The sequence below is a fragment of the Sinohyriopsis cumingii genome, chromosome 4, assembly GCF_028554795.1.
Source record: "Sinohyriopsis cumingii isolate HCF-2022 chromosome 4, ASM2855479v2, whole genome shotgun sequence".
Classification (NCBI taxonomy): Eukaryota; Metazoa; Mollusca; class Bivalvia; order Unionida; family Unionidae; genus Sinohyriopsis; species Sinohyriopsis cumingii.
The window spans coordinates 107833870-107848398 of NC_142964.1; the positions used below are offsets into that span (position 1 = coordinate 107833870).

At 36.2% G+C, this 14529-nt stretch overlaps 1 protein-coding gene across 3 annotated transcripts in view; it reads left to right on the top strand.

Annotated features, from left to right (window-relative positions):
* The window catches only part of LOC149801847 (uncharacterized), a 173410-nt gene that overhangs the window by 13540 nt on the left and 145341 nt on the right, over positions 1-14529 (top strand). For all 3 annotated transcript variants that reach the window (XM_089956221.1, XM_089956220.1, XM_089956223.1), the window contains exon 3: positions 1109-6953. In XM_089956221.1, coding sequence (XP_089812347.1) covers positions 1109-6953 — 5845 coding nt within the window. The remainder of the gene's footprint in view (positions 1-1108; positions 6954-14529) is intronic.

The following is a 14529-nucleotide window of genomic DNA, read 5'->3' on the forward strand; positions in this document are numbered from 1 at the left end:
CTTGGAGCTTTAGTTTCAGAATGTTTGCTAAAGTTTTCTATGCTTTGAAGGAAATGTTCTTTTGACTGCAGTTTTAAAAATTGTAAAGAAAGTTGTGCATACAGACAAGTAAACACGTAATGTTGTGATCCCTATCTTAATAAGTTGTAGTGTTGCACATAGAGTGCAGGCTCACAGATTTCCCAGAAATTTTTGTCCTATATCCCCGTCCCCGTGAATGCTTTTATGTCAGAAAACCCCCCACAAATTAACACCAACAGGTTTTCATTGGTGGATGGCCATCTGTGTCTGTATTGGCCATAGTAGTGTCCAAGGTCATGTAAGGTGATAAAACTATAAGATGGCCGTGAATATCTATTTTAAAACTACGTGTCTGGCAAGAAAAACATTCAAGGTTTGTAGTAGTCAGCCAAGTTGAAATGCAGAATGTTTGATGGCTTTTAGTGTAACATATTTTTGAAGATTAAAGTCACCCCTGTAGTGAGGAAGATTTAATTTATCTTGAGGTTCAAATAGTTACAAATGATGCTACATTTATGCAAATACACAGTTTGTCATTTAATTGGTGAATTTCTTAGTTTGAAAACAAAAGTAATGCAGAAAACATAGTTGCAGTATTGTAATAGATGCTGGTACAGAATGAGTTTACACTAACGTCAAAAGATAGCAAGAACCAGAATGAAAAATGTCATTGTGCAAGTCATTCCAGGTTAAACAGATATTCAAACATATTAATGTTTTTCATCAGTTGCTTGAGCACTTAATAAAACTTGTATTGCAATGATGTAAATGTCCATGGAAAATATATAGTACAGTGGAGACCATGATGTTAAGATTATAAAACTGGAAACAAACAAGGTCATCTCATTTTGTATTGTACCAATTATTATTTTGCTTGTCTCATTAAAATGTTGTGTACCCCCAAATTTGGATGGTGAATAAATGTGTCCATTGCTTTTGGGATACTATGTGCAACACTGCAGTAGTCATATATGGACCAAGATTAATTAATGTTCATACATGGAGTGCACTGTTCTCAACTAACATTTTTCATTTGTTATATATGGAATACATTGTGTTCAACTAAGAATCATTTTTATCTTTTCAGGCAGTAAACAGTGCAATACCAGAAGGATACATCCCCTTGAGTGAAAGTGTAGTGGTAAATCTACTGGGTAGAAAAGACGGTCCATCTAGTTCAGACAAGAAATCTACTACTGGTAATAATTTGTTGACACAAAGTGAGGAACAAAAATCAATAGACAACTTGAAATCACAATCTGTTTTCTTGTTTTCTGATCATTCAGAGACAGCATCGAATAGAAAGAAGCCTGCTTCCAAAGGAAAAAAATCAACTTTCAGTTCTGTGTCTGGGCTTGATGATTTGAAGTCTGCAGCATCACAGCCTCACGATTTGAATGTAAATTTGGAAAATTTTCAAGGCCCTGTGTTAAAGGACAATCATAAAGATCAACATAATGAGGAACAGATCATCACAAATAAACTTTCAAAGAAGGAGAATGAAGCTCATCATGATGCTGAAAAAACCAACAATAATCAGTCAAGAAAGAAGAAACAAGGTATGTCTCGGAATGTTTTTGAGTCAATTTCATCAAAACTGGAGTTATCTGACTCAGAGTTCTCTCATTCAAAGATTGCTGGTGATCTTAGTAGGGTAGAGTCAAACATTGGGAGTGATCACGCAACAAAATCATATTCCACAAAATCATGCAGTATTAGTCAAGATTTTTTGAGCTCTTTTGAACAATTTCTGAAATCTCAGCAAAACACTGTTAATTTTTCCAATCAGAAGGAAAAAGATAAGGGATCTAAAGTTGCTAATACAAAAGATAAATCTTCATCTCGGCCAAATACTTTGGCAGAAGAAGTACGAGATTGGCGAAGCAAAAGTGAAGAAAGAGTTATATTAATTGCTGAGGAATTTAAGGGCAGTAAAGGTTTTAAAGGCAAAAGTACCAAAGAATTATTTGAAAAAGCCAAAAGAAAATACCCAAGGCTGAAGGAACTGAGAGTTTCTTTGGATTCGGATGAAGTTAGGGAACACATTGTTGGAGTGAAGACCAAACTGTTGGAGGATCCTGAAGACAGTCCTCTAGAAGAAGAAAAAGAAACGAAAGAGCACGAAGGAATGGTCAACAAGGACTCTGAAGGAAAACTTCTCCCAGGGGCTAATGAAGAGAAGCTTTCTAAGACAGTGGATGATGCAAAGGTTGAGGTTGTTCTTGAGACAAAAGAGAATTACTCAAATTTGCTCAAAGAATCAATCAAGGTACAGCAGACACATGATTTTGATGAAAATATTGGCATGGATTCCAGTAAACCTTTTAAGAAGAGAGGCAGACCTGCAAAAACAAAGAAAGATTTGCTTGTTGCTGGAAAGTCCAAAGGACTCAGAGATGAGTCCAAAGAACAGAAGGAAGAAACCAAAGGATCAGAGCCGGATATTGCAGATAATCTTCCAGAGTCTAACACTGTAACAAATGAAGTTGTTGCTGATTTTGAGGAAACACAAAAAACTTCATCGTTTAAAAATTTGTGTGAGTCTGTGCTTAAAGATGTTTGTTTAGAGGAATTGGCAGTGCCTGAGCAAGACAACCAAGCACATGATGTGTCTGCACAAGAGCCAGGTCTTGTCAGTAATCTACCTTCTCAAAAGAAGGATAGAAAACGTAAAAAGAGCCGGCGTGGTGAACATTTGAAAAAAAAAGAAAAAGCAATTTCAAAGTTTCTTCAAGGAGCTAAATCCATGTCCACATCAGAAGATTTTGTTTCATCATATACGGATTTGGAGACACATTCGGATGAAATTTCCCCATTGTCCGCCAAGGAAACTTTAAAGATTGCTGACCCAGGTGAGAAGGAGACTGGCTCTTTTGAGATTGAAGAAGTAACCCTGCTAGAAAAAGTAAGTGAAAATGTTCCATCAGATTTTCAGACGGAAAAAGAGATTGTGCGATCTCAGATTCAGGAGGTTCTATCATCCGAGGTGCAAGAGATCAAGTATTCCGATAAGAATGAATCATTGTTTTTAGACACAAACTCTGCCTCGGTTTCTGAAGACAGTAAAAGGAGAGGTAGAAAAAGGGGAAGAGGAAGAATGCCCAAAATACTAAAGACTTATCCAAAAAGAACAAATTTTGTACTTAGCATTCATAATTCGTCAGTGTTAGCTGGATCTATCAGTCAGTCAAACATGGAAGATTCTATCAGTTCTGAGAATTTTACTGGTGACTCTGTACCTACAGAATCAAATCCTGATCTCTGCTCTGATGCTGAGAGCCATACAGTCTTAAAACTAGCTAAGGAAATTGTCAGTTCAGAAGTCCTTGAGAGTAATGAAAACCAAAGTAAGTTGAAAGTTGGTAAAAAGAGAGGCAGAAGAAAGTTGTCTATAAGCAGGAGTAGAATTCCTCACAAGGCTCAGAAGCTTTCAGACTCTGCAAGTGTGGGAGTAGCAGAAAGTGTGAGCAACAATCATTTCTCCATTGCAATACCCGAATCACAAGATGTTGCTAAAGATCAGAACTCAGAGCCTGTTTATCTTCAGTCTTTAACGATGCAGGAGGTGATCAAACCTTTAAAACGTAGAGGAAGGCCACCAAAAGCTTCAAAAAATAATTCTTTGTTAAATACAGAACCTTTACAGTCCAGAACTGATGTGAGTATAAGTGTTGAGACATCTGGCAGCACTGGAAATATTGATTCACTTGTGGAGATAGAATGCGATAGGGTTTGTCCAGTGGGTGTGAATTCTGATACTTTCTTGTCTAATAATATAGATAGAATTAAAAGTCACTCAGAGACAATGGATGAATATGTTCAGCCCAACTCTTCCAAAAAACCTGATGGTCATGCTGCCCAATCAAATCCACCCAAAGGTTCAAGAGGAAGAAAGAAGAAACATACTACAAGTGGGAAAAGGGGTCCTGGGAGGCCTCCCACAGTTAAGAATTTTTATATTGAATCTGAAAATAAGGAACAAGGAAACAAAAAAGATACTCATGTACTTCATTTGAACAATAGAAGTGATCTTGGAAATCCAAATAAAATTTCACTGGAAACACCAGTGGAGGGACCTGCTTCAATGAAAGAGATGTTAGCAGATTCTGTTATGGCAGGTTCCTCTTCAGACCAGTATTTAAGGCTGGACAGTTGTCCAAATGTTTCACCAGATAGTGGTATACAGTCTCTGGCTGGGTCTCCGGCAGGGAATGAGTCTCCATACTCTGCAAATTGTGTTGCAGGGGAAGGTCTTCCATGTGCTGACAAGGTGCTTCCATCAGCAGATGAATTACTTGTATCTGGTGGGGAGTCACATTCCTCCGATTCAGAGAAGACTAATCCAAACTCTGCAAAATCATCAGACTCCAATAAACTTTCTTCAACAAAAGGGTCTTCATCTACTGGAAGGACAAGTTCACAGTCATCAATGACAACATTTGATCAGTCTGTCTGCCAGTCTAGTGTCAATGTGTCTCCTTCTAAAGGAGTGCCTGTGTCTGTGATAACATCAACAGCCAGTTTAGCTAGCAAAGAAAAACAGAAATCACACTCACCAAACAAATCTAGTCCACAGCCCAACGACAAGGTAGTCCTTGATGGTCATCCACAAACAGTCAGTTTTCATTTAAATGAAAGTTTATCCTGCAAAGTCATAGACAAGCCAGGTGAACAAATAGTGCAGTCAACATCACCGAGTAAAAAAAAACATAGAGCCAAATTTTTACATGTCTACAAACGGAGCACACTGCTACAGCAAGGTAGATTACCAACAGAGGAGGAAAAGGAACAAAGACTAGAAGACAAGTTTGCTTATCTTGAAAGATCTACTGATACTCTTCAGTCAGAGAATGTCAGCAAAGATCTCATTGCTAGCTTTGGTTCTTTTGATGAAAAATCAAGTGAACAGGTTGATCAGCAGGATGAATCACTGAACAAAAAGTCAAATGCTGACACAGAGATTGTAGCTTTTTTGGAACAGAAGTGTGAACAGACAGATAAACCAAAGACTAAATCTGGAAAGAGGAGAGGTAGGCCACCAAAAAGGATTCAAGAAAAGAATTTGGATAATAGAGAGTCCACAAACTCAACAAGAAATGGAGACCTAGAGCAATCTGGTCTTGATGAAAATCAAATGTGTACAAGTGATCAAACAGGAAGTCCAGTTGAACTTGAACATACCAAAAATGAGCAAGAAAATAATGAACTTTCTGTGACCAGAGAACCATTTGTTAAACCACAGGGTGATTTACAAAAACCTCAGGATGATGCAGAGGTTGCATTTATACACGAGTCTACACAGACTTGCCACCAGGCAGCAGTAGATGCTGCTGAAACTGAAAATATATATATGCATGACATTACCAAAAGAAAGCCTGGCAGACCAAAGGGCTCAAAGAATAAATATCCAAGTCGTAGAGAATGGGTATTTATGATCAGTACCAGGAGGGAAGAAGAACCTGCATCAAGAGAAGAGACAGACCAAATCTTGAAGGAGGAAGAAAAAAATAAAAATTCTTATCAGAGTTCTGAAACTGTGGATAAGGAACTCCATGTAAATGAAGTAATGGTTCATAGGGGTCCAGGAAGACCTAAAGGCTCTGGAAAGAAGAATAAAGAGGATTTGCATGCCTTGGAGATTAAATTGTCTCCAGAGAACAGGTCCACTAAAGATAAAGATAATAGCCATGAAGATAAATCCCCTTCAGTTTCGTCCATGATGCAGTGGAGGGAAAGTCGTGAGCAGATTCGACTTGATCAGTTTGAAGAGAAAAAAAGGAAGCCAGGTCGACCAAGGAAACACCCAGTCACAGATGTTACAAAGACAAAAGTTGGGAGAAAGAAAGGGAGGCGTGGTTTACATTTGAAAAATCGAAAAGGCATTAAAGGCAATTTTACTGATGTGAACATTGAAGACTTTGCTGAATTTTCTTCACTTATTCAAAGCGTTAAAGATTCAATTGACTCTCAGTTCCATTCTAGCACCACCGAAGAGCCTGAGTTGAATTCTTTGAGAGCTTATAGTGTTGAAAATCTTGATCAAATGGGGGCTTCCCTTTCAACAATGTCACCCAAGAAACAGGATTACAGAGCTCCAAAACCCACTCTTAAAATACGAAAACCAAAACTGCATGTAATGATGAGAAGAGACAAAAGGAAAAAAAGAAAGAAGTCACGAACAAAACAATCTATGGATGTTTCAGATCAAAGAAATCATGAGGCAGCTTTTGACTTGTACATGCCAAGTCTCACTGAATCAAATTTGTACAGTGTTGAAGAATATCCCCCTACTTACAGTGCTGTTGATTCTGATACTAGTGGTGCAGGTAGCAGTTCAGCTTCACATAGACATGAATCATACAGACATCACAAGCAATCAAAAAAGAAAAAGAGGCTACTATACTTCCGATCAAAGCACAAAAATATAATTGATCCTGTCTTCCTTGCTGAGTTGGATTACTTTGTTAATCAATTCAAAGGTCTTTCAATATCTCCTCCAGGCGCAACATATCTCAAAGTACGTCCGGGCGAAGTCCCACTACCAAGCATATTTCGACTAACTCGAATCAATGTGAAAAAGAAAAAGAAGGAAAAAATAGTTGTTTTTGAGAAAGCACGGAGGTTTAAAACTAGCAAGGGTTATGAAATTTTTGAAGTGGCAAATCGTGAGAGAATGAAGGTATCACATCCTAAACATTACTCTGATGACGATGATGAGGACATGTCATTTTTATCCTCTGACAGTTTGTTTCCTGGTCAGCATTGCAATCTTCCACCCAAAAAGAGACATCGATTATTTGCTGTAGGCCCAGAAGATGGCTCTCCCTTGGGTTTTAGTCGGCTGGGATTGGAAATGTCCAAACCACCAGAGAAAAGAAAACCAGGTAGACCCAAGAAGAACACTGCCATGGAATTATTGCCATTTTCATCAGGTAATTCAGAGTTTTTGGATATTCCATGCTACTTAATTGAATTTTAACTATGTTCACTATAGACTAGGAGAAATGTATGGAATGACCCTGTTATCTATCCATTCAGCTGTTAGCACATGTTTGCTGTCACTGCTGTTTGTAAATTACTTGAAGGATTTCTATCAAGCTTTGTACATGTACATCCGGAGGTCTAGTTGATCCTGAATAATACCGGTACCACATGGATACCAAATTTACCTACAGCAGTGGCCGTCTCAAAACTAAAAGAAAACTGGCCCAATTCCTCCCAACTGAATGGTATATCAGTCTGGTGCTTTTCACTAAAACAAATACTTGAGATGTATAGTTGGTCCTATATAAAAATTGTGCTGGTCTAACATTGATCTTGTTGATACACCTCTTAAACAGAAGGCCTTGGGAACATGAAGTTTTCACCAGAAGACTAGTTATAAAAGAGAATGGTGCTGATGTGATGTCAGATATGGCCATCATGGCAGTGATCGTCAAAATCTAGTCACTACTCCTGAATTGAAAGTCATGTTGGTGGGGGTTTTCACCAGAACATTTGTTGTGTCTGGTTAGTCCTGAATGAAAATGATGCCAATCTTAGACCCAGTGGGGCCACCCATCATGTATGCCACCATGTAAATCTTGTTTTTATTATTCCTTCAGAATTTATGGTGATCACGACATAGGCTTTTCATCAAAGGACTTCTTATGATATCTAGATTTTCCTAAATAAAAATGGTGCCCTGCAGACATCCAGTATGGATTCCACTGTAAACACACACAAAGTCTTGTCAAAAATTCTTTGGATGATCATATTGGCATGGGTTATTCACCAAAAGTTTTCTGTTGGTGTCTAGTTTGTCCCAAATAAAAATGGTGCTGATCTTACTTCCAATATGGCCACCACAGTAGCTAATTTGAAAATATTGTTGCTCCGGAATCTCTTAGAGGGTCTGTACACTTCACAATCCCAAAAAAAGGAGAAAGAAATGGCCTCATTGTGAATTCCTGGACATATTTTGGCTAGAGGGACTCTTGTTTTTAATCATGGGATCCTTTGGTCAAGGTTGCACTCCCAGAAAATTTGCTTTATAGTTTTGGTTCATGTGTTTTTGTTGCTTTTATTTCCTAAACCACTTAGTGTTTCAGCTAAAAAGGAGAAAGAAATGGCCTCATTGTGAATTCCTGGACAGATATTTTGGCTAGAGGGACTCTTGTTTTTAATCATGGGATCCTTTGGTCAAGGTTGCACTCCCAGAAAATTTGCTTTATAGTTTTGGTTCATGTGTTTTTGTTGCTTTTATTTCCTAAACCACTTAGTGTTTCAGCTAGATTTAATGTGCCTGTGCAGTATTTGTGCAAAATATCCAGACCCAACAAAAAAAAAAACATTTAATGTGCCAGAAGAGACACATTAACCAGTCATTAACTGTTTGAATCACTCATTGATTTTTTTATATATAATGAAAATGAATAAAAGTCATCTTTTCCATCTGCACTGGTTGCTGTATGTTATTTTTAGGTCATTTCTAAGCAACTAGCTCCAGTAACTCAAACTAGCTATGTTGTATCTACATTCAACTAATTCATGTATAACAAAACTGGATCATAATATTTCTTGCTTGAAAGGTCAGGATTAAGTTCAGCATGCTACAGAATTATAATAGTCTTGATGGCAATACAAAATAATTTAGTAACATATTGTGGTAACAAGTTTCTCTTCTATTGACATTTATGAGTAAAAGAAAAATGTGTAGCCTGAGAGATTTTACAAAGTGCATCCTTCTAGTCACCTTAAATCAAGTACCTATTTTCATTTGTGAAGAGAACAAAATCTCAAGTGGGAGAGATGGAATGACAGATAACTGATTTCTTTACCCAAATATTATGCTGAAATTACACAGATGTCTCACTAGGATTTTAAAACTAGGAGTCCAGGACTATTTTGTTTGGTAAAAATAGGAGTCCCACTAGCTGAAGTTGCAGTCTCCTCCCAGAAGCATGTTGGGCATACTTGAAGTGACTAAATGTTCATTATAATGCCAGGAATAAAGAGACACAAAACCTTGTCAGTTTTTATATATTTGTAATTCTTTAAATATTTATGCATTAACATTGGTATAATGTATTATTATCATATTATTTAACTACAGTGTAGTTCACTTTCATCTGTTAATCATTTTGCAAACACTAAGCCAGGCACGTCACACTTTCTTACTCTTGGCTACTGTCCTATCTGAATTATCCGTTCTAACAACTTTAGCACTCTTCTGAATCTCAGTACAATCTTCGTCACTTTGCCGTTTAACTCCAAAATACCTATCCAAAATTGCACACAGCATTTTGTCTATGTAATGATGTGTCCTGATTTCATGGTCACATGCACTACTTGTTCACCTACACTCATAAAGGAACACAATAATGAAAGCTCTAGTTTTTCATTTGATGTACTCTTTATAATGACCGCATGAGCGTCTTTTTGCCTCTGAATTCAGTCACTGTACATATGGCACACTTTCCACACTCAGCAGCTAGTCCAGGTCTTTGAACATGCCACCCAGCTAATGTGTCATGATGTTTTGATGTACTCTTATAATAACATGTACATCTTGGAGTCTGTCAGCCACTGAATTCTGTCATTGTAAATATCAGCACAGCTAAAATGATCAAATTGATCCAGACATTTTCAAACTCATAAAGTGTTTGAAGCAGGACTGGCAAGTCTCTGAAATAGCTGCCCAGTTAATGCTTGCATATGGATAGTCCGAGTTTCCTCTGACCCTTGTCACCCCATTTTTGATATTTGGACATTTATTTTGGGGTGTAGGGTCAAAGTCCATTCCCTATCGAAAAGTTCGAATTTGCCAAGACCATTTGGTGTCGGCATGGGGTAGCCGCTTACTAGCCAGCCCACAAACTTGAATGACCTTTCATCGAGATATACCTGCATGAAATCAATAGGAATATGATTGTTATTCTCAGAAATTGCAATCATAGCATTCGTTATGTCTTTAATCTGCTGACAGATCAGGCTAAAGTACATCATTGCTGAAATTTGATCTGGATCTGGTCATTTGCATTCCTATTCCGCTCCGCCTACCTACCTGTCTACTAAACCTCTTGATGGGGAATATAGTAGCTTTTAGGATATAAGTGACTGTGTTGCACTTTTGATCCCAAGAGCAAGAGACATTATTTCCCCCCAACAAAATTTCAAAGGGACATGAAAAATACTGCTCTACAACATGGCATGAAATTAATGTAATTTGCTATCCAGCTGATTGTGATTTTGCTAATGGATCACTAAAACCCAGCTGTCTCAAGTCCTGTGGCTCAATAAAAATTACAAGCAATCACTATCATACCAGTTAGAAAGTGGTCAGAAGTCTATTGTGTGAAGTGAGTACATGCCAACATCATGCACTTGACAAGTTAAAATAAAGCTCATAGTACAAAATGGACAAGTGTTAAATGACTCATCAAGTCAGTGCTTTCCTTAGTGATTTACCTGGCTACTTTAACTTTACACCCTGACTACTTCAAAACAAAACCTGTATCCTAATTCTGGGTGGTCCCCCAAACCTCCCGCCAACCTTGGCAACTCGCCCTCTTAATTTAAATCAAATGGCAGCTCCTACAGATAAATTGCTGTGATTATTGTCAAAACAATATGGAAGTACTTGCAACATGTGCAGCTGCCACTGAAACAGCAGAAATTAAATGATGAATAAAACTAATTTTGCACCAACAAAGTCCATATAGCCTTGATTACTGAATGATCTGCACCTTAACCGTTGTCAAGAAACTTCCAGATGAAAATTGTTGTTCACTATGGACTTTTACAGTGGTGGCCCTGTATTCAGCTGAGTCTAGAAAGAGCAAGTTGTGTATAATCCTCGCAATATAGATTAGTATGAATTTGTTTATCATTGTGCCATCACAGCACTCAATATTCAATCTGGATTTTACTGGATCACACATATGTTGCTGTCATCTAAAAGATAGTTATAAGTTATACTTTGACATTGATTGTACCATGCATACTCAGGGTCTTCTAACCTCAGAAACCAATATAATAAAAAAAACTAAAATTTCATTTTGACCTTAGAAACCAAAAACAAAGGGCCTTGAATAGCTGAAAGAAACCTAAATCATTTTTTTTAATGATGAACAGCTCTTCCGTGACCCCACAAAAAAATAGGGGTTTTTGCACATGGTTTTTCATTATACTAGCCTAGTGGTCAAGAAAGTGTGTGAATTGTGCAAATTAAAGACAGCCATTTTATTCTACCATTTATTTGATAGACCTATAATGACATATTGCTGATGGATCATCAAGTGTTAGCATTGCATTTGCTTCAATCTTTGTGCAGTTTGAACTCCGTTTGCTTCAACATCATAGCATACTATATCAAGTTTGTAATAAATCTTGTGTTCACCAGGGAGACAATTTTCTAACTGCTTTGTGTCTTGAACCAAATTCTTTTTTAAAACCTTTAAAATCCAAAAGAAACCCCTCAAATTTTGAAAATTGCATTCACTTCTAACCCTTCCCAGGGTGTGTAAATATTGACTTTCTAAAGGAATATGGATGTTTGGGGATACAAATAAAGTGAATAATTGCCATTTAAAGGTATTTAGAATCAAATTCTAAAACATGACAGATGTTAATGAAATAATCAGTGTTGATTGCCTACATAGACTGTACGACTTTTACTATAGAGTGCAGTTACAGGTAAGATAAAGAGACAAAGAAACTATTAGAGAACTGCAATAGTGCACAGGATACTTTATGAGTATGATTTTTGAAGTACAGTTGTTTTTGTTTTGAGTTTATGCTAATTAAAAGTCTTGAATTGGAAACAAGCAGAATAATTGAAATTTCATCAGGATCAATACAATTTTATTTTGATGATCCTTCAGGTTAGTGGGAAAAAAATTCACAATTTCTAGTTCTGCATGCTACCTAATGTACTAACTAGTTAAGGTTTTAAAAAAAATCAAATATTCTTGTTTTGACAATATTGCTACCATAACTTTAATATGCTCTGCACTATCTTTTCTTTAAACAATTACTAATGTGAACATTTTATCAGGTGCACAAGTAACCTATAAAGACTATTATGTTTGAATATCTGATTCATCTGAAAAGAGCTGCACTTTGGAATTGTTCATTCTTGTTCTTGCACTCTTTTAACTTTAGTGTTTTATCTTTATTTGATGTCATCTCTTTTAATAGTTCCCTTCTTTTCCAAATTGTTTTAACCCTAAAATGTCCCTTTCATCAAAATATGTCAATAACTTTGCATTGCAACTCGGCCGACTACTACAAAAAATGTTGTGTTCAAATGAAAATCAACTGCCATTGTGAAGTTTTTATTGCCAATAGCATCTTTGAAATTTGATCAATAATATACTTAGTAAACAATACTTATACATTGGTCATTAGATATAAAAAGTGACCAATATATCTTAACCTTTTACAATGTAAACTTCTAGAAGCATTTAAATGTAATCTTCTTACTTCAAAATAGAAAACATCAAAATACAATTTAAAAAAGTAATACAAAGATTAAAAAAGCATTAAAACAGTTGCTTTTGTTTTATGTTATTATTGTTCTTTTTGATAACTCGTTATCCTCTAAGGCTATTGATCCATGTCTACCAAACAGTATAAAATTCCCAAACCAAATAAGGAGTTATTTAAAAAAAAGTTTCCAATACTCTGGAACTCTGCTCTGGAATAGTATTCCAGCTGAGATTAGAAATGCCCACTCTATTTCCTTCTTCCAAACCCAATATGTCCAGTGGCTTCAGAGATGCAGCTTAAATAAATAAATTCCTTTGTATGAGGTCCTCAGGGTAGATTAGTTTTTAGCTAATTGTGTTACCCTCTTTAAATAAGGTCATTATTATTATTATTGTTAGTGAATTGGCTGCATTATACATTTTGGGCAGTGATGTCCAGATTTTGGAGTTTTAGTATCGAGATCACATGAAGCATTTTTGAAAAGATTGTTTGTATGTATATAGTAGCATTTTATGACATCTTAAGATTGAGGTTATATAGTTCTAAAAAAAAAATCCACAGAAAGTTTTGAAAATAGACCCAACCAGTAAGTGTAAAAATAAAGAAAAAGAAAAAATATCAAATGTTAAAATCATATGCATGTATATGTGTGTCTTTGTGTAACAAATAGTTTTGAAAGAAGCAATGGAGTATCTTTCAGATTTTCAGAGGTAAGATAATACAAATAGATGTATATTATTTAGGTGATACATTCTAAAACAAAATTAATATTACAACAGAGTCAGCTTGTCCCACATGGTTTTTCTTGAGTCCTGCCATCTCCAGCAGTACATGCACACAATGAGCAGTGTCCCAGATTCAGGAACTTAATAGAAAAACAAACAAGAGAAATATATCCAGAATTCTTCATTTGTAAAATATATTTTTTTTTTACAGCATACAGGTGTTTTGTATATAATGCAACCTGATTTTACTATATAACATTGTATTTGTCAGATGCATTGATACAGTCATGATAATAAAGATATAATATTTCAGACAATATTCAGAAAAATTAATAATTTTCAAGAGTACATAAATAATCTGGACAGAGAAAAGTAATTGTTTTTTACTTTGTGGATATGATGACAATATAGCGTGGAACTTTGTCAGTTTTTGCTGATAAATAAGCTGGACTAATTGAAACAAAATGGTTTTACTTTTCAGTAGATCTGTGACCAGTGTGTAGCTTCATGCAGCAAGACTTAGATTTGTTCTGTGTAATTGCCGAACAGAACAATTTATATTTAGCACACTGCCAAATCTTGCTTGAAACTTTTGCTGTGGGTTTATGTTGGTGCACTTCCCATTTACATTAGTAAAGCACTTAACTTCCTCAGCATGCACTTTATGTTGTCTGGAATCAATTTAAACAATAGCTGCACCCAATAGTATGCGAGACTGATGACATGACTAGGAATAGCTTTACAGTGGCATTTTTCTAAGCTTTTGAAGATGAGCAGGGCTTATCTAATACTGTACTTTCTTCCCATCTCTGTACATCATGTGCAACATCATTGCAGGTCTGTTTCTGTATAGCTCCTTCATTGTTTGAAATAGTCATACACCTTGTGAATTCATTGGAGATGATTTTGATATTCATGTACAGAACATATCTAAAAAAATTCATTCCACTTCTTTGGGCTGGGGCAAGGGGACATTTGCTTGTGAACTAGGAGGTGAAATGACTTAAAAAGTTTGGGACTATGCATTGTCAGTGCCAGCCCATGCAGCATTCAGATCATTTTATTTTAGATGACCCTATGGTCTTTATGCAAATCGATCATAATATGATGTGATAAAATGCCCATAATTTCTAAAATTATAATATTATGATGTTTGTTGTCCATGCAATGTTCAGCTATTAGCACAATTTTGTTATGGTTACTCCTCCTAAACTACACGTACTTGAAGGACAGTCCTGAAACTTCACAAACACATTCATCCTCAGTCTGCTTGGTTGGAATAAACATGGTGCTGCTTATTTGGCCACCAAAG